Here is a 21262-nt window from a genome sequence, read left to right on the forward strand (position 1 = left end):
TAGTTGAGTTGAAGGCAGAAGCTGTCCTGCAGTGGCTGCCTTTCCGATCAAGTAATTATTTACTGCTTTGCCATCTGTCTTTATTTTGCTAAGACACTCAATCAGACACAGCAATATCACTGCACTCTGAGATGATCATAAATCGTGCAGTGCTTACACAGAATACTTGACCACAATCTATCGAGAATTAGTTTCAACCCTTCATTTCCTACCAGCACAGTTTTGATTCTTTGTTGCATTTGGAAAACCTGCTAAATACTCCTGGGAAGTAAATAACAGGAATTTTTGTGTTACCAAGTCATAAATTAATTTATTAAGAGAAACTTGAAGTCATCAATATTGGGCGAGTTGCCACAGTGAACATGTTTGAATGTTATGAATATCGATCTTATTTATATGAAAAGTTCTTCTCATATAAGCCTGTGAGACAGTATGGAAATAATTGTCATTAGCTGGCAAATAACCTATAAAGCTGAATTCTATTCACTGCTTTATTAACTACAGAATATAGACTTTGAATTGCTAATATTTCCTTTAAATTATAATCTATGATGACACTGTAGTGCCTGAGTTGGAAAAGCTATGATGATAATCATTAACATAGTATAATGCAATAACTTAAGATTTATCAGGCTCTTATTAAGTCCAATACTGCAGTATAATATAATGAAACGCAAGCTTATTTCTTCCAATTCAAATCTAATATTTGGTTAGTGTCATAGAATTGTATAAACTTCAAAATAATGCACAGGACTATGGCATAAAGTTAATTTCTACCATTATGCTGTTGTTTTCCCATGTGTTCTTTGTGTCTTTGTGTAACATTGTTTCTTTTTTATTTACCCCAGATAGTTGATACTTATAATTATTTTATTAGTATCCAACTGTATTTTTCTTTTTTTAACTAAGAAGCAGAAATATTTCAAATATCAAAGTTGGTTCAAATAGAATACATCCCTTGGGAAATTAAAAGGGGATGCAGCTCACTGCCATGCTTTGAGAAATATCATGGAATTTGGTGGCTAGATTGCTTTATAGAAATAAATTGATGGTGCATTTTGGTGGCTAGAACAGTGAGAGGTTGGAGCAATATTTTCAGCTGCAGCCCATCATTCAGATTTCAGACAACACAATGTATAAAGCAAATGCATAATCTAATACAAATTATGCTTTTCATTCTCGTCTTTCAGATAGAAATACATTACAGCACAAAGCTGGAAAAAATAATTGTAGTAAAACCCAGGAAGATAGCAAGAAGACAGCTCTCTCGCTATCTATGTCTCTGTCTCTGTCTTCCTCTCTCTGGCGCTCTCTCTCTCTCTCTCTCTCTCTCTCTCTCTCTCTCTCTCTCTCTCTCTCTCTCTCTCTCTCTCTCTCAACAGGATCTTGTTATGTACACCCTGGCTTTCCTCTGACTCTTGATCTTCCCACCTCAGTGATGAGATTACAATTACAGGCATGTATCACCACACATAGCAAGATCAGGTCTCTTGATAATTAGGTTCTTGTAATTGCCTGTAACAATTACAAGATGGACAGCTTCTATCCTGGGTGTTTTTTTTTTTTAATCTATGGAAACAGCTCTGTCCCATATCTTAGGTTTCACCAAGGCCTCTAATAATGTAAGTCATCTCCTCTGTTTCTCCTGTTTAAAAGGTAGAATAGTAGCTTCAAACAGGCAAAAAAAATTATTCTTAGCTCTATTAATCAACAGCCTTCCAAATCCTGGGTAAAACTCACTTTTAACAGGTGAGCTATAAGATGGAGGAGGCAATGACAATACTCACAAAGTAGTGGGATGGTAAATGTCACATGTGAGCATGGTATACACAAGTGCTCAAATATGTTAGTTACGGTTGCTACAATAGCTACCAAAATGGTTATAAATTATTCATGATAACTCAGTGGAAATCGGTGCATCTGATCCAAACACAGAAGATACATATAAGAGGGAAGGGGCATGAAAATGAAGCTAAAGGCACCAAAAGATAAACCTGTAGGCTACACTTTTGCATAGGGTGGATTATTTTTGAACGAATATACATAATCAGATAGCATCTCTTTTATATAAATATTTGGTCTCTATTTCCTTTTCTTCTTCCCTTTCCTTGCCTAAAGCATGCTAGATTGTTTCATCAGAAAGCTCACTTAATCTGATATTCTCTTCTGCTGCCATACAAGCATGAAATAGCAAACTGACTCTGGATCCATCTGAGAACAACACTTACAAATCCCTTCCAAACTCTTCTTTTTTTTGCTCAACTTATCCAGCTATAACTCAATGCTGCTATCTCATTAAAAGATGCAGTGCTGCAGGAGGAAAAGACAGCACAGCTGGATTTTGTTTTTCTGTGTTCAAATGTTTGACTTTCTGATCTCTCCCATTCCTCATCCTGACTTTAAAAAAAAACTCTTAGTTTATTCTCAGCATCAATGAAACTATGCCTCTTTTGCTTTTTTAGGATACACTATTCCTCTGGTTACAAAAAGAATGGAGACTAGAATATTGTGTATGATCTTCAATTTCCATGTATTCTCACAGATTGTGAGTTTCATCATCAATCTTCACCTTCTTTGTGCCTAGTTAGAAGAACAAGAGATTTTCTTTTATTTCAGGTCAACTCGCATATCCATGTCTTTCTCTGGATTTCCCATTGCTCCTACCTCTTATTCCATGGGCTGTCCATTTCGTTTCCCCTATCTTTGATCTCTTCTATTCACTCATGCCCATTTCCTCAGTCTGGAAACATGCCCAGATCTCCCATCTTAAGATCTACAGATCTTCTATGACCTATCACTCAATCTTGTTCCTCTCTTTGCTTCTTACTTCTCAAGATCGTTGGCCATGTCCATTTTCTCTGCTTAATCATCTCAAAGTCTCTCCTGCAATCTGGATTCCCACAGTATTCTAGAGAAGTTGCTCTCAACAAGGTAATCTTTCCATCTCATTCCTGACCTGACTTGGCTTTTCTAGTCTATTGATGATAATTATTCTATTCTGAGCTCTTTACTCCCTGGGCTGCCATGATACCAGTTTCCTGGTTCCTTGGCCATTCTGGATCCTCCTTCCCTGCCGCTCTTTTGTGCCCTTTTTCTTGTTCCATGGAACTCTCAATTACATACTGTTTGGGCCTGGGGGAGGGTATATTTTCTAGTGTTAAGGTTTCAATTGATGTCTCCTATGCTTGTTTATGAAAACTACCATAAGAAAAACATGCATGGGTAATTTTTTTTTTTTTGTCAGTCATGGGGCTTGAACTCTGGGCCTGGGTGCTGTCCCTCAGCTCTTCAGCTTAAGGCTAGTCCTCTACCACTTGAGCCACAGCACCACTTTTGGTTTTCTGGTGGTTTATTGGCGATAAGAGTCTCACGGACTTTCCTGCCAGGGCTGGCTTTGAACAACCATCCTCAGATCTCAGCCGCCTGAGTAGCTAGGATTATAGGCGTGAGCCATTGGTGCCTGGCTGCATGGATAATTTTAAACAACAGAAAATTCTTATAGTTCTGGAGACTAAAATTCTGAGATCAAGGTCTCAACAGAGTTAAGTATTCTGAGGCCACTGTCCGTGGCTTGAAGTGGCTGCCTTGCTACCAGGTCTTCAGGTGATGGTGGCTGTTTTAAGATATTATTTGCATCATGCCTTATTTGTATGTGTGATCCACTAGTAATATATCTGTATAGTACTTATTAGGTTGTGAGTACAGACCAAGCTTATTCATTTCATTTTACCCAGTATTTGTAACTACATAATAGCTACCCAAAACTCCCTTTGCATTAGTATCAAGTTATCAGTGGACTCTATTGTGAAGTTTGGATGAAAAGATGGATTCACATCCCATCCTAACATTTTCAATAACTCTTCAAATATGAAAAAGAACATGTTTTTAAAAAAAGAACATGTTTAAAACGGAATACAAGAATACCAAATTCTATATGGGAAAATAAACAAACAAACAGTGAGCCACTAATCTGAATTAGTGTTTCTGCCCTTGTCCTAGATTAATGATTCACAGCATGATATGTTCAGGCTGATTTCCACATTAGTTACAAACCAGTTCATAGACTCTTAAAAGCCAAATACATGTTTTCTGGAGGGAAAGAATTAATCTTCATTCTCTGCGGAAATTAATTTGGCAGGCTATAATACTGAAAGTGTTTACTTTTGTTGATGTTGGCTTTGTGGTTTTGTGATTGGAGAAGTAATTGCTAACTACCTGAATCATTCCACATTTCTGGTTAGCAAGCAAAAACCACTTGTGTTAGCAGTAGTAGTACACAACACCATTCGTCAGTATTAGAAATTAAGCTTCTCTGTCAAGGAATTTTGTCTATACTGTGTACTGTTCTACTGCCCTTCTCCCCCAAATAAAGTCAGCCATATTGTAGGTGTTCAATACTGTTGATCGAATAAAGGAAGTACATACCTTGTACCTGAAGAACTTGGGAAATGTCAAACCCTTGGCTGATTCTGACTATGACTACACCAATCTCAAAATCAAATGCATCACTGAAAAAGGAAAGCAAGGTTCTTAGTATTTTAAAGAATTCCTCTAATCCTCAAGATTTGGGTTAATACAAAAACTTGAGTCTACAATTCTGAAATAATAAAACTACTAAAATTCTTCAGAATACAGACAAGAACTGATGCTGTTTATTCTCATTTTATCCTTTTTGAATAGAGATAAGTCAGTTACTCCATAATCAACTTATTTAATACTACCAACTAGAATTTTTCACAACAGCCTATTAAACACTTTAAAAATAATTAAATATTTAATAAAGTGATCCATAGTAATATAGAATAGAGCATTTACAGGTTGAAAACACCCCCCCACACACACACATACACACATTATTTTATTTTCTCAAATAGGATCTCACTATATTATATCCCATATTTGCCTGGAACTCTGCTTTACTTTATTACTCTAGTTCTAGGATTATAGGTGGGCACCACCATGCCTGGACCTTTTACATTTCAGTTATCTAATTCATGGTTACAAATGTCTCCAGTCCATCTGAGGACTTTTACCATTAACTCTAGACAGACCATTTGGAGAAATGCTTTTTTTTTTTTCAGTTAAAATAGTTAAATATACCTCTTGTGTCTTTTCTACATCCAACCCAGTGAAATTTGATAATCTAGACTGGACCTAATGGTTCTTTATTGCCTCTCTATTTTCATAGTGTATGTTTTCTCTGGTTGTAAATATGGAAGCAAGCCAATTAATCATTTGAGTCATCTATAAACTTTGTCTCCTGAGATTTCCTTGCTAAAAATTCTTTGTAGTTGAAACCCAGAACCTGTTATCAGTAGATGACCTTCCCCCTGCACAATGTAGTCTGTGTTTCCCTACTGTGTATGCAAATAACTTTCCAATCACCAAAACCAACTTGAACTATCAGATAATGATCATTTCGGTGTAATATAAATGTCCATTCAAAATTTGATAACTCATCTTTAAGTTAATGAAGTAGATCCATTTTAGAACAGTCTGTCACAAAGTAGATTTACATTACTAAATCTTTTTTCTAATTGACTTGATTATAAAATATAGACAATGTCTTCCACAAAAATGGTTTGAATTTCTTGTTAGCTAGGATAATGGACCTCCAAGAGCATTTTAAATCTCTGGAATCATAGAATGCATCTCTTTACCTGGCAAGAGGAACTTGACATACATGATTAGGTTAAGGAGTTGGAATAGAGATTATCTTGGATTACCTGGGTGGGCTAACTGTAGGCACAAGGGTACTTGTAAGTGAAATTAAGAGGCAGAAGAGGAGGTCAGAGTAACGCAATGTGAGAAGGACTAGACTTGCCATGGCTGGATTTGAAGATTGAGGAAGAGGTCCAGGAGCTGTGCCTACATGTAGATAACCTGTAGAATCTGGAAAGGTATAGGAATTTGTCCTAGAGGGGCTGGGAAGGTGACTCAGTGGTAGAGCACTTGCTCCAGGCCCTGGGTTCGATTCCTCAGCATCACATAAGAAAAAAGCCGGAAGTGGCGCTGTGGCTCAAGTGGTAGAGTGCTAGCCTTGAGCTGAAGAGCTGAGGGACAGGGCCCACGCCCAGAGTTCAGGCCCCACGACCGGACCAAAAAAAAAAAAAAAAGAAGGAATTTGTCCTAGAGTCTCCTGAGAAGAATACAGCCTGTTTCACCTCTTGATTTTGGTAAGATGAGGCATTAGACTTTTAGCACATAGAACTATAAGGATATAATGTTGCTTTAAGCCACTAACATTGAGGAATTTTGTTAGAACAACCATTGAAACAGATTCTATGTAGGAATATCATAGACATTTAGAATCTTTTACTCAAAGAAAAATGGTTAAAAAATACTACCCTTCAGCCGGGCGCTGCTGGCTCACGCCTGTAATCCTAGCTACTCAGGAGGCTGAGATCTGAGGATTGCGGTTCAAAACCAGCCCGGGCAGGAGAGACTATGAGACTCCTATCTCCAATAAACCACCAGAAAATCAGAAGTGGTGCTGTAGCTCAAGTAGAGCGCTCGCCTTGAGCTAAAGAGCTGAGGGACAGCGCCCAGGCCCACAGTTCAAGCCCCACAACCGACAAAAAAAAAAAAATACTACCCTTCTGTAATAGTAGCATTGTGTTAACAATAATACTGGGTTTTACTTTAAGGAATAAAAAGTTCAGAAAGGAAAATGCAATATAGGTGTGGGGTTATCTTATTTTTATAATACTTCATTGCTATAGTAGTAAAGTCATATAACTTTACTAACCCAGTAGTTTTATACTATACAAATTTGAGCCACCTTAATTAACATTGAACTTTATTACCAGGAAAACCAATTACTAACTTGTAAAAGCCAGAGGCCTCCTTGGTTCAATATTACAGGGCTCAATTATTTTGATCCCTTTGAATTTCTAGAATGTTTGGGATGGTAGGGAGGCCAGAAGAAGTGCCTAAGTAATTGTTTCTCAAATAATGATTTTTTTGAAGATTTATACATTTCCTGCTTATTTTCTTCCCTCCCTTCTTTTGTTCCCTAGTATAGAAGAACTTTTACTGAAGTATCTGAATAATGGAGGGAGAAGATATAATTCACTTCTAAGAATGTCTGGTTAGCAACTGATTGCTAATGTCTGGTTAGCTACTGATTGCTAAATATAACAAAATGGTGTTTGCAGAGCCCCAAAAGATACTAATCCTGATGTCCTAGTTTACCCTGAACCCATTGAATATAGAATACCATCAGGAGCAAGATAGCAATCATGGAGTCCAGCTTTTATATGTTTGGTAAATAATGCATTTAAAGCCGGGCGCTGGTGGCTCACGCCTGTAATCCTAGCTACTCAGGAGGCTGAGATCTGAGGATCATGGATCAAAGCCAGCCTGGGCAGGAGAGACCATGAGACTCCTATCTCCAATAAACCACCAGAAAACCGGAAGTGGCACTGTAGCTCAAGTGGTAGAGCGCTCGCCTTGAGCTGAAGAGCTGAGGGACAGCGCCCAGGCCTGGAGTTCAAGCCCCATGACCGACAAAAATAATAATAATAATAATAATGCATTTAATATGTAAGTTTTTTTCATTTTTTTTGGTCAGTGTGGGGCTTGAACTCTGGGCCTGGGCACTGTCCCTCAGCTCTTCAGCTCAATGCTAGCACTCTACCACTTGAGCCACAGCACCACTTCCAGTTTTCTGAGTGGTTTATTGGAGATAAGAGTCTCACGGACTTTCCTGCCTGGGCTGGCTTTGATCCATGATCCTCAGATCTCAGCCTCCTGAGTAGCTAGGACTACAGGCGTGAGCCACCAGCACCCGGCGTAACATTTTTTTTTACATGAGAAAGTATTAGTCTTTGGTCAGTCATACATATAATTTCAGATATCTTTTTAATAGAGTATTTCTGTTTATTATGTTGCATCAATCTGCCTAAAATAATGACCAATGCAATGCTCATTTGATGTTGGGGCATACTTTGTGTGCTGTGCTATTCTGTGAAATCCAAACACAAGAAGTGTTGCCTGATCTTGTTGACATAAGAGATAGCTATTATGGGGGCTGGGAAGGTGGCTCAGTGGTAGAGCGCTTGCCTTGCATGCATGAGGCCCTGGGTTCGATTCCTCAGCACCACATAAGCAAAAAGAAAAAAGCCGGAAGTGGTGCTGTGGCTCAAGTGGTAAAGCGCTAGCCTTGAGCTGAAGAGCTGAGGGACAGCGCCCAGGCCCAGAGTTCAGGCTCCAGGTCTGGACTCAAAAATAAATAAATAAATAAAATTTAAAAAAAGGGATAGCTATTATGCATAGCTAGGATTACCCTTCTTGTCTGATTAAGTGTTTTTAAGCATAGAAAAAGCTTCCTAGAATGTATCTCTCTGTAAGTGGAGAATTTATCATCTCCTATTCAAAAGAAGAAATCAAATCAGGTAATATATAGGTCCATAAGTACTTTGGAGGCAGCATAGCATTGGGGTTATGTGAATTTTTGAATTTACGTAGTCCTGGGTTGGAATCCTAGCTCTGTTTCTTATGGTATTGGTTTTCCAGCATGTTTCCACTTTTAAAATGGGAGCAAGATTAGTACTTACTTTAAGGGCTCCTCAGAGAATTAAATGGCTTAGTTCATGTTAAGGATGCCAGTCTGGTGCTTGTTGGTCCTTTAAGATCTTCTATTGTTGTTTCTTTCCCGAAGCTTTTCAAATGCCTGGCTATTAAATGTCACATACCATCTAACCCTCACATTTGTGCATAAACCAATGCTACTACTACACTAGCAGAAGTACTAGTGTATAGATCTCCCTGTTAGCACAGGGAGATCTGAGTGTTTGAGATAATGAACACCTTCAACTAGCCATAGCAGCCAATCCAAAATTTGGGGAGTTTTGAAAGAAAATTTTCCCTCCTTTTCTGGTTGTCCTTTGTTTTTACACTTGTAAATATACTTTAAAGTGACTCTAGACATTTACATTTTTCTTTGACCCTAACTTTACCTCTTCCTGATCTTCTCTAAGACTCAAAGGCCCTCCAGCTCTTGGTGTATTTTTTTTCATTTTGGTAAAGAATTCAGAGGACCAGGAGAATGTGCTTAATCCAGGCAATTCACTGGCCTCACAGTGTTATATCCTGCCCTGGTTAGTGCATTACAAACAAGAATTTTTCATGGAAGCCGTCACTTACTGTATAATTCCCACGTAGTTCTCAATCTCTGTCAAGGGAGCTTTCCTCCAGTTTTTTTTATATCCAATCACTAGAGTGTTTGGCTTCATTCTTCCTAAGCCTGAGGCCTAAAGGAAGGACATAAACACACAGGCAACGCTCACCATACTGGGAAACTACTACTGCAAATGAAAACTAATGTCCAAAGACTACTGAAGTAATGTTCTAAAGATTCTTAAGATGAGATTACATTTTAGTGTGTGTCCTTCATGCTCATACCCAAGCATAAAACAGAGAGATTAGTTCTAAATCATCTCAGCCATAAATGGATTTTAGATGACAGAAATGTAGCTTTTCTAAATTAGCAGTCATTTGCATTTCTTCTGACACACTCATTAAAATGGTTCAATAATTTAAAATCGAGTAAGGGTTGGCTTAACTGTTGGCACACATGTAATAACTTAGTGGTTCAAAGCTCATTTCCACCTGTTATGTCCATAATGTCATCAGTAATAAAATCCATGTTTGGAAAATTCTTATGTACAAGGACCATTGAAATCTCTCATATTATTTATTGAAGAATGACTGGATTATGTTTCTAAAACCTAATCCTCTTGCATGACAATATCATTAGTGGTTAGCTTCCATATCAGAAGTTAGATGACAAGATATCAAATTCCAGTTAATCAAATTTAATTTGGCAATATTATCAAGCACCTATTAATTACAAAGTGATATGTTAGGCACCATGAGAGATTAGTGATGCATATACCTTGGTGTGAAGTTGCTGAAAATAAGGTGGACCAGACAAGATATACATGTAATTGTAATATAGTACAAATGCATAAATACAAAGAGGGTATATTCACACATAGAAGGAAATGGGCAATGATGGAGGCTTCCTGAAATAAGATTTGGAAGAGTATCATTCTTAAAATGCACAGGAAGTCTAACAGCTCCTTCCACACTCATCTGGTCCTTGGTAGGCATGCAGAAGTATGGATACTGTCTTCTCCATTTCTAGAGTTTGAGGATATGGTATGATATGTAATATAACTTCTTAGATGGAAAGAAGTCTCTCTCTAAAATGGCATAATTGTCAAGGCTTGACTTTCATGTCACTCTGTCTTGCCCACTTGCCATGACATATCAAATTTTCACTTTTATTGGAAAAAATTCATATGAATTTATACATGTTTTTTTTTCCAGGGCTGAGGACCGAACCCAGGGCCTTGTGCGTGCCTGGCAGCGCCCTTCTGCTGGGCTAAACCCTCAGCCCCTATACATATTTTTTTTTGACCATTCTCAACCAACATAAGAATTCTTCCCATACCCAGGTCTTTCGTTTCCCTGATCCTTCCTATCTCATATCTGTTTTCCAAGTCCTACTTAAAACTGGTTTTATTTTATAAATCTCCTGTGGTAATTTTATATTAATGTGTAACTTTCCCAAGACAATCAAGAGCTACTAAAAATAAGCTTACTACTAAAAGAAAAAAAATCAGCATTTTGCAATAATATCTATTTCCATGAGTTAGGAAATTAATAGAGACAAAAAGCAGTTTGTTGTGGGTAGTAAGCATTTCAGAAATGGGTTCTCTGTTTGCACAGATACTTTTCAAGTAAGTATTCTTCAGATGTATTAGACTCAGAAAGGCATCAGATAATCTTAATTCCAAAATACTACAGCTTAAGCAATCTATTTTTTTTTCTGTCCAAAGAGATCAGTTTTCTCGATGCAGTCCTTAATTCTCACAGTTCTAAAGATGGTGACTCTGAAAGCCATCTACACTATTTGGTATACATAGAACTAGGGCTTTTCAGCCAGGCGCTGGTGGCTCACGCCTGTAATCCTAGCTACTCAGGAGGCTAAGATCAGAGGATCGCGGTTCAAAGCCAGCCCGGGCAGGAGAGACCGTGAGACTCCTATCTCCAATAAACCACCAGAAAACTGGAAGTGGCACTGTAGCTCAAGTGGTAGAGCACTCACCTTGAGCTGAAGAGCTGAGGGACAGTGCTCAGGCCCAGAGTTCAAGACCCACGATCAACAAAAAAAAAAAAAAAAAAAAAGAACTAGGGCTTTTCAGCCATATTAGTGTAAAAAAATGAGAAGCCTTTTATTATCTTAAAGATTTTCTGGCAGCTAAATTATACAGATGAGAACCAAAAAAATTTTTATGTAGTTATTATAGAAAAAGTAAAGAAGGGGAAAAATGAAGAAAGACTAAAGGATAAAAGATGGGGAACTGTGGGCTTTAATGTTAAGCTATAGAGATTATTACATTTTATTCAACATTCTGGAAATAATTCAGGAGGATGGGGAGGTTTTGTGCCCTGATCTTCATGCATTTATTCAGTTGTGTCTGGCAGCTGCCCTCACACCATTTGCAAAAGAAAGAAAGTAAAAGAATGTCTGACTTGCGTTGCTGCATGAAGTATAAGATTGCAAAAATAGTTTGAAGTTTTAATAGGATTCTGAATGTCATCAACCAGTAGAACAAATTTGCATTTCAATAAGTATGGGAACAGAATGTACGCTGGTGGCCAAAGGCAACCTCATTTTCTATTTCCAACATATCCTTCTTAGTTCACTGTACTAGAGCCTCCCCTCTTTTGTTCTAGCCTTGCCTCTTCCCAAGAATTCAAAATGAATTCCTTCACCTTGGGCACTGATCTCTGATGCTTAGCTGCCTAACTACAGCAATTTGTTTCAGGAGCTTCAGAAACATGGGGTACTAATTACCCTTTGCTCCCATGGTAACTCTTTTAAGGCCACCCTTACCTGAAGGAGACTTCGGACACCATCTCTGAAGCAGTCTGCTGCCACGGCAGCATAGAAAGCCTTGATTTTGTTCTTTATAAGCCAAGCCTGTTTTTTAGCCATACCGCTGTTCATCTCCTTAACACACAGCTTGCGTGGTCCCTGTACAACACAATGAAAAATCAGTTAGAAGCCTTGCTATTATACATCACACTTGCTGTTGTTTTCTAAAAGACAGAAATAGCCAGCAATGCCCTATTGACTTAGAAAATGGGAAAGAAAGTAAAACACCTTCTAAAGCAGGTTCACACTGTTTAGGAGAGAACCTGTATTGCTCACATTACTCACTTTTCACCCTCAAATGCCCAGGCTTATTAACACTTGTTTAATGAACTGCCTCACAGTGAATGAAGGGAAAATCTGAGGGCATGGTGGCACACAAGGAAAGAAGTGAAAATGTGATTGAAGAGGCTCAGGATAAATACACAATCAACCTTTGACTCCAAAGTAAGAGCTACTTTTAAGAACACCAAAGAAATCTCCACCAGAGCCCAATTTCCAGAAATGGACAGAGCTCATGGGAGCCAGAACACATGAGCTGCAAATCTTGCCATGCACTGTACATCTTGACAATTCTATTAAGCGGATGCATTGCTCTTTTGTGTTGTAAGAAGGCCCTTGTGTCACTTTTCCCTGTATAGTTTTGATAAACTTCCACTCAAATCAACATTTCTTCTCACTGTGAATTTGGCGGGGACACAAATTCACATTGCTAAGACATAAAAAGAGTAGCGATGACGAAGAGAAAAGAAGGCAGGTGTTGTGATGGGCATTTTATAATTTCAAACTAGTTTTAAACTAAAAATTTCATTTCACTTAGGATCTTGACGAAATGTGGTCTGAGTCTGAAGTGGGCTCAAGATTCTGCATTTCTGCCAGGCTCCCAGGTTACATAGATGCTGCTGGTTATTAGACAATCTCGGAGAATCTTTAATAAGGAGAGGAAGGACATTGGAATGTGTGAAAAGGAGTCCAGGCTTTGCAGTCAGGCCGAATTGGTCTAAAATCTGAACTTGGCCATTCGGGAGGTTTTGATCATCTCTGAACTTTGAAGATTTATTCCAAAAATGGGGATGAACTCTCTTTCCTGAATAGTTGCATTAAGCAGTAATAATATGGTACTCAGTACTATGTCTGAAAAAGAGTATCTGACATTGATTTTTCTTATTTGGAATGAGTGCTCACCATCTCATTAAAACCTCCTTTCTAATTCTCCTACCATGTTTGTTCTATAATGGAGCTGAGAGCACACAAACTCAGGGAGTTGGGTTTGAATCAGGCTTTGTCATTAACAAGCTGATACTTTTAGTGTGTCACCTGACTTCCTTATGTGTGCTGTATAATTGTTTTGGTTGTCACTGCCTGGTATGATAGCCTTTATCCACATGTCAGCATTTGAAATGTGGCTCATCCAGATTGAGGGACATTGGTAGTATAAAACCTATAATGTATTTTGAAGCCTCAGTATAAAAATAACATAAAACAGCTCATTAATATTTCTGTGTTGACTGAACATTAAAATGATATTTTATGTTGTTGAGGTAAATCCTTAAAATAGCATTACCTATTTATTTTTACCCTTTTAATTAGCCATGAGAAGGTTTTAACTTCTACATGTGGTACATAGTATATTTTTGTTACACAATGCTAGGTGAGCTTGGTGTTACATCTGTTTTTATATTTTGTTTAAATTAGATCAAGTTTTAAAAAATATATTGTGATTTTCCAATATACTTTCTAGGGCCTGCTAGTACCTGAATCATTTTGGTTGACTTACATTAAAATTATAAAGATTCTTCAAGGAAGATAGAAAAGTTAGAGAAGTAGGGAAGAAATTTATTAAATTGGAAGACCTGGACATAAGAAAGATATATTATTTTGGATCAAATTTAGCTCAGGTTTCCAGACTGTCAATGTATTTCAAACTATCAATCCATCTGTGCACATTCTAGATATCACCTACACTCAGGAATGAAGAAGTATTTTATTGAAGCAAGTTGAATGATAACAGTAGCCATTAGATAAAGAAAAGAAAAACACCGGCTAAAAATCATGATTGGATCATCAGTATATTGATCATCATTATATTGAATCACACCACAATGACTATGAGCCCCTGAGGAAAATGGCATTTATTTAAATAAATACAGTCTAGCAGATGTCTATTCATATTACAGAAATCCAGATTAAACATTAATTGTGACAGAGAGATTTATTTTAATGACTAAGCTTGCGGTACTGAGAAGTCATAAAAATATTTCATGTAAAGCCTCTTTTTGCTAAAAGGGAGCATAATACCCTTACAGCACACTTATTAATGAGAAGCAAAGATGCAGTGCAAATGTATCAAGAATAAAGCAAACTAACAACCAGAGAAAGTGTCTTGGAATGCAATTATTTAACATTCAACTATGTCATAATCACACAAAGGACTTTACCACCCAATTAATAGATGATAGAGCTTTAGTCAGAATTTCAGAATATGACTGTAGAAATCAGTTCAAAATTTGGAGCAAAGAAAACAAGGATTTTTTTGTATACACTATGACAATGATTCAGAAGTGGGTAAAACAATTTCTAATTAGTCTGGAGAAGTTGATAGGATACTACTTCAAATGAATGAATATTATGAAAAAGAATTTGCAGTAAGATACAATAGAAGAATCTGAGCCTGGTGATATTCTTTCCAACTTTTATTTCATTTAATTTTTTTGCCAGTATGGTGTTTGAACTCAGAGCCTTGTGTTCATTGGGTTGGTGCTTTATCACTTGAGCTCCACCTATAGGCCAGCTTTTTGCTGGTTATTTTGGAGAAGAGTCTTGCAGTATTTTCTGCCTGGCTTGACCCCAAATGATGATCATCTGGACCTCAACCTCCTCAGTAGCCTGGGCTTATTAACATTTGTTTAATGAACTGCCTCACAGTGAATGAAGGGAAAAGCTGAGGGCATGCATGGTGGCACAAGGAAAGAACTGAAAAGAGTTTGCAATGGAGGATTACCACTGGCACCTAGCTCCAATTTTTGATAGACTGATTGATTGATTTAGTAGGTCGTGGGGCTTGAACTCTGGGCATAGGCGCTGTCCCTCAGCTCTTCAGCTCAAGGCAAGTGTTCTACCACTTGAGCCACAGCACCACTTCTGGGTTTTTGTTGGTTAATTGGAGATAAGAATCTCATGGACTTTCCTGCCCGGGCTGGCTCTGAACCGTGATCCTCAGATCTCAGTCTCCTGAGTAGCTAGGATTACAATCGTGAGCCACTGGCTCCCGCTTTATTATTCTTTTTAAAACATTGTGCTCAATATTTGGTTGAGGAAGTAACTCACTAAAAAGTCATTTAACTGATACATTACTATTGTCTGTCCCTACGAGAATATTAGTGAATGGGAGCAAGACTTCTGGACTCTCCATGGAGAGATCAGAACAGTAAGGTACAATGTAATGCAACATATATGTCAAACTATCAGGGTCGTGCAAAGGAAATGATACTTTAGTATCTTAATTCTTTATTGCGGTTAGGGCCACAAAGGGTTAATTAAAAGCAATATTTCCTGTCTCCATAGAAGACCTTTTCCTCCCTTGCCAATATATGACTTTTTATATGGCCAGTTCATTTCTCCAGTCCCAAAGATATTTTATTGCCTGCTAAACTAAGTTTTCTCTAAATTGCTAGAGAAGAAAAACACCTCCAAAACCACTTCGCTATTATATTGGCCAAAATGAAATTCACTAATCCAGGGCACCAAAGTTGATAATAGGAGAGAAGGGCTTGTGATAAGCTTTCAAAAATCCCTCTGGAGTCACAGCTGGTCGTTACTTAATCTGTCAATCTTAGATACTCCGTAGGATTCTCTTCACTCCTTGCTGGATAATTGCATTTAGCGATATTGTTCGAGTTTCTGTCATATAAGCACTGAGAGGAAATACGATATGACCAACGTGATTCATATGGCATTTAGAATATCGCCAAGTATTAAAAAAAAAAAGAGGTAAAGTTCGGCTCACAGGGGTGTGTAGTAAATTAGCCCTCCGTGTCTCCACAGAGCTGGCTACCCCTGGGATCACACAACTTCCTGATGCCCTTTTCTTGGCAGACATTGGCACCTGATTGTAACCTGATTCCCAAGGATATCAGTTCACTAAGGCTGTCTCCTCCTGGTGTAAGACAAAGCACACTGAGGTGGTCTGGACCGAAATCCCAACTCTGCCACTCACTTGTCATGCGAACCAGTATAATCATTGAATTATCATGAATGTCAGTCTCTAATCAGTAAAATGAGAACAAAATTCTGTGCTTTTCTGTCCCATAGGCTCTTGTATGGATCAAATTAAGAAAATTTGTTTTGAAGTGAGTAGCAAAAAAAAGAAAAACTGTAGGAAGATTCTTTGAAGAATAGGTAAGTATGCAAAGAATATCAAGACCTGTTAATTGATGAGGATTTTCTTTGACGGATGAAAATTTTAAGTTATGTGTGTGTAAGAAAGAGAGACAGTGTGGGAGAGACAGAGTTATGGGAATACAAGTAGGGATAGGATAATTTTGAGCATTTAGCCTTATTTTTACCTGAATTTTACAAGACCGGTGCTCTAACCCCTGAGCTATGGAGCCCTCACCTTTTACCTTAATTTTAATGCTATCTGCCACTTGAGAAATTGATCAAGAATTATGGCCTAAATTTTAGCTCCTACTTTGAGCTTGAATACTTTCCCTAGGGAAACCACCAGTAAACTTCCTGACCAAAAGGGAATTTATTCAGCGGTTTATCTAAGGCATTTCTGTATGGTTCTCTCCTCATTGATTAATCTGTATAATAGCGCTCTATCTGGCTCATTCTAGTCCTTTAAATTTCTGTGGACAGTTATCACCCCAAATGCTTTCATTTTATTTCTGAGCCAGTTCCAAGTTTTCTCGACTCAGAGGCCATCATTTGGAAATATTTATCACTTTTAGTTGGTCTCCTGTGAAGTCAGAAATACATATGATCTACTCATTTAAATTCAGGGTCATGGACTCTTGCTAGTCTGTGCTCTATGAATCAAGAGAGAGGGGCTGCTATTTTCCTATTACTGCATCTATCTTCTCTGCTCACCTAAAATAACCCAGGGTGAGCATAGAGGAAAAAGCACTTTGCTTGGATGAAGTGGCTCTTACCACAAAGACCTCACAGCAGATGCACAGGCCACTGTTCTTGGTAAAGGCATGTGTTATGTCCAAGAGAGCAGGTCTTGTCATGGGTCCTCCAGTCAAGACGATACACTGGGGCCTGAAAGTCAGAAAAGATAATGTGAGAATTGGCCATCCCAAGAAGTCTGTGAGCCCAGAACCCATAGAAATGGCAGGTATAGAAATCTTGGCCAAATGAGACAACACCTTTCTCATTTTAGGTTTCCCACCAGATAGCTTGATTCATCCCATCTATCCAATCCATCCTTCCATCTTTGAATTCTTACTTTAATTAGTCACAGTGAGCATGTAACAGGAAAAAGGTAATCTTGGAGTCCCCCCTCGGTCTTTTTCCTCTGGAAAACATCTTACCCCAAATCCCAACACAACCTGCCCCTCTCCAACCAGTATTTCTGTGCCCTATTTCTTTATCTTCCTTGTAAGCTTGCTTATTCAAAATAGGCTATAATATAATAAAGAGTGAAAAATACTACTTCTGCTAGGGAATTCGGTAAGCCATAAAGCATTAAGCAGAATGGAGACAATATCAATGATGGGGCTTTGAGAATATATTTCTAGAAATCAACTTATTTAGACCACTTTGTCTACCTTTATGCGCAGGGGATACCCATGTTCATTAACACTGTGCGGGGCTGTTGCTGGGTGGGCATAGCTCAGTGTGGAAGGAAAGAAGCATTTAATGGCAAGAAACGCTGTTGTAAAAAACCGTTGGTTTTGTTGCTCATTTTTTGGCATATCCTTGTAAAAGCTTGGAACTACTCTAATTTATTTGTCTTCTATAGAAGACAATGTAGGATGTAGCTAATGTAGGATGCCAGGATACCTGAGAAGCCAGCATTACCTGAAATTTTTCACATGGTCTTCAACTGTGGTTAATTCTAGAGCATTGTCTAAAGCACTCACATAGGAAAGTGCCTGCGTGGAGGATCCCCAGTTCACATCTGTAGATAAAGGAGGAAATTGGCACAGATAGCATTAACCTTTTCTGTGTACACCATGAAGACTTTTTTTTTTTACAAGACAATCATTTCTATAACTTTCCTTGGCTATGAAAAGCAGTGACAACTGCCCAAATCAGAGAAAATATAGCATTGTATTTCCTAGAATGAACATTATATCCTTTCTTGAACATTATGCGAGACTTCTTTCCAGCTAAACATCAGTCTGTAAAGTTGCAGACCCAGGAAACTTGCTTAATAGGAAAGTCTGGGTAATAGTGGTAACGAAGGCAAAGTTCAAGGGGTTGTCATAAATTCTTGAATTCGAAAGCAAAGAAAAGGGATTTCTGTGCTCATGGATAGTGTATAGTCATCTTCTGTATGGAAGAGTAAAACTGAATAGCTTAGGATTTCTTCTAGATCCATGAAGAGAGTGCAAGGTCTTTTGCAAACATTTCAGTTTGAGCTTTTAGAGCATAATATTCATCACAAGGAGGTCAATGCTACCATCCTTACCACCCTTACCTTTATGTTCAGTTTGTATATATTCCATACTAGAGATTGAACCCAGGGCCTTTGACATGCTAGGCAAGAGCTCTACTACCTGAGTCATATTCCCAAATATTCTGTTTATTTTGTTTTTCATATTAGTTTTCCATATGTGTCATCACATGGAGCCTTGTTTTATTATGGATTGAAATATTAACCAGATTCTTTTACATTGTATGAGGGGACAGTTCTTGATAAGAATATGCAGATCCACCTGAAATGATGAGCAGAGTCTGTTTTCCCTACTCAAAAAGTGAAATCAGTTAATTAACTGATAAAAAGGTTAATATTAAGTATTGGCTGTGCTCCAGGCACTATGCATACTTTATAGTGTTTATTCTTTTATAATGATAAACCTGTCCTGGTCAATTGGATGTTTATATCTTAAAAATGAATCTTGAACCCACCTAGCACAATATATAAAAATTAACTCCAAGTGTATAATAGGGCTTTACTGTAATTAAGAAACTACTAAAACGCATAGAAGTTTGTGACCTTATATTAAGGTAAGATACATTACATCATTTACAAAATGCCAAGCCATAAAAGAAATAAATAAAAAATAAATTAGATGTTATAAAAATTAAGGATTTCTGTTTTCAAAACAAAGTATAAGAAAAATGAAAAGATAAACCACAGGTGCAGAGAAAATATTTCCAAAACACTGTGAAAAGATTTGCCTCCAGGATATATAATGAATACTCACAATTGATCATAAGAAAATAAAAAGTGACTGAATGATTTAAAGAAGATGTATGGATTGCATTTAAGATATTTACTATCACTAGTCACTAAAAAAAGTAAATTAAATCACAATGAGTATCACTCTGTATCAATTATATCTTCTTAAGAAATCAACTGATACTAGGCATTAGTGGCTCACATCTGTAATTCTAGCTGCTCAAGAGGCTAAGATATGATCTGAGGATCGTGTTTTCAAGCCAGCCCAGGCAGGTAACACTGCATGACTCTTACCTCCAATAAAATACCAAAAAAGTCCAGAAGTGGAGCTGTGGCTCAAGTGATAGTGTTAGCCTTAAGTAAAATAAGCTTAGGGACAGCACTCAGGCCCTGATTTCAAGCCCCAGGACCACCCCGCAAAAATCAACTGACACTATTTACATACTGATAAAGATGTAGAGCAACAAGGAATTTCATTCCTTGTTGGCAAGAATGAGAACAAAAATGATCACAAAAATTTTAACCTGGAAACCAATTTGGAATTTTCTTATTAAGTTATATATACACTTAGTATGTAAACAGAATCTTACTTTTAGATCTTTACCCAAGAATCCACATAGGTCCACATAAAGTCCTACGTATGAATATCTATAGCAGCTTTACATGTAATCACCCTATGCTGTATATAGTGCAGGTATCAATCAACTATCCATTAACAACAGAACATTTTTACAAGTTGTTATTTATATAACAGAATCTTACTCAATAATATGAAAGAAAAAAACCAATTTATTCATGCAACAACAAAGATGCATCTAGGGCTGGGAAGGTGGCTCAGTGGTAAAGTGCTTGCCTTGCATGCATGTGGCCCTGGGTTCAATGCCTTAGTACCACATATGCAGATAAAGCCGGAAGTGGTGCTGTGGCTCAAGTGGTAGGGCGCTAGCCTGACTGAAGAGCTGAGCGACAGCACCCAGGCCCAGAGTTCAGGCACCATGACCGACAAAAAAATAAATAAATAAATAAAAATAAAAAAGAGCATTTAGCTGGGCGCTGGTGGCTCACGCCTGTAATCCTAGCTACTCAGGAGGCTGAGATCTGAGGATCATGGTTCAAAGCCAGCCGGGGCAGATGAGACCGTGAGACTCCTATCTCCAATAAACCACCAGAAAACCGGAAGTGGCGCTGTAGCTCAAGTGGTAGAGCGCTCGCCTTGAGCTGAAGAGCTGAGGAACAGCGCCCAGGCCCAGAGTTCAAGCCCCACAACCGACAAAAAAAAAAAAAAAAGATGCATCTAAAACATTGTGCTAAGTAACAGAAGGCACACATAAAACTATATACTATGGCTATATTTATAAGATATTCTCAGAAATATGAAGCTATAGGTTCAGACATTAGAAAAACAGTTTCTTGGAGCTATTTGGGGGCAGAGAGAGATTGATTACACAGAATTGTAAAGAAACTTTGGAGAATGGTGCAAATGGGCTCCATTATGATTCAGTGGTAGATAATGGACTAAGTTTGTCAAAACTTAAAGACTATACATCAAAAAAGGCTGAATTTTTTCCACATTAAAAAATGTGCCGGGTGCTGGTGGCTCACACCTGTAATCCTAGCTACTGAGATCTGAGGATCACGGTTCAAAGCCAGCCTGGGCAGGAAAGTCTGTGAGACTCTTATCTCCAATAAACCATGCAAAAACTGGAAGTGGCGCTGTGGCTTAAGTGGTAGAGCACTAGCCTTAAAGCTGAAGAACTGAGGGACAACACCCAGGCCCAGGGTTCAAGTCCCATGACTGAGAAAAAAAATGTGTCATGCTTTTCTTTTCTTACATATGGTAAGATTTTACAGTGAAATCAAATGTGTATGCACGTTAGGATTTTAATAGCACTTGATTCACAAATCTGAAACATCTTTTTACAATCCTCAGTTGTGTAATTTTTCATTCAATTTGAAAAGTT

General features: G+C 37.9%; 1 protein-coding gene and 1 long non-coding RNA gene across 7 annotated transcripts in view; one reads left to right on the top strand and one right to left on the bottom strand.

The window, feature by feature from the left end:
• LOC138830175 (uncharacterized) overlaps positions 1-21262 on the top strand; it is a 60602-nt gene that overhangs the window by 33029 nt on the left and 6311 nt on the right. For both annotated transcript variants that reach the window (XR_011372897.1, XR_011372896.1), the window contains one exon: positions 16259-16345. This is a non-coding gene — a long non-coding RNA (uncharacterized lncRNA). The remainder of the gene's footprint in view (positions 1-16258; positions 16346-21262) is intronic.
• The window catches only part of Slc12a1 (solute carrier family 12 member 1), an 84032-nt gene that overhangs the window by 19853 nt on the left and 42917 nt on the right, over positions 1-21262 (bottom strand). For all 5 annotated transcript variants that reach the window (XM_070026613.1, XM_070026611.1, XM_070026610.1 and 2 more), the window contains 5 exons: positions 17975-18074; positions 17101-17212; positions 11909-12049; positions 9148-9254; positions 4426-4508 (listed from right to left, as the gene is read on the bottom strand). In XM_070026613.1, the coding sequence (XP_069882714.1) occupies positions 4426-4508; positions 9148-9254; positions 11909-12049; positions 17101-17212; positions 17975-18074 (543 nt within the window). The remainder of the gene's footprint in view (positions 1-4425; positions 4509-9147; positions 9255-11908; positions 12050-17100; positions 17213-17974; positions 18075-21262) is intronic.

Source organism: Dipodomys merriami, unplaced genomic scaffold (genome assembly GCF_024711535.1).
Source record: "Dipodomys merriami isolate MVZ:Mamm:240054 unplaced genomic scaffold, mDipMer1.0.p SCAF_185, whole genome shotgun sequence".
NCBI classification, from domain to species: domain Eukaryota; kingdom Metazoa; phylum Chordata; class Mammalia; order Rodentia; family Heteromyidae; genus Dipodomys; species Dipodomys merriami.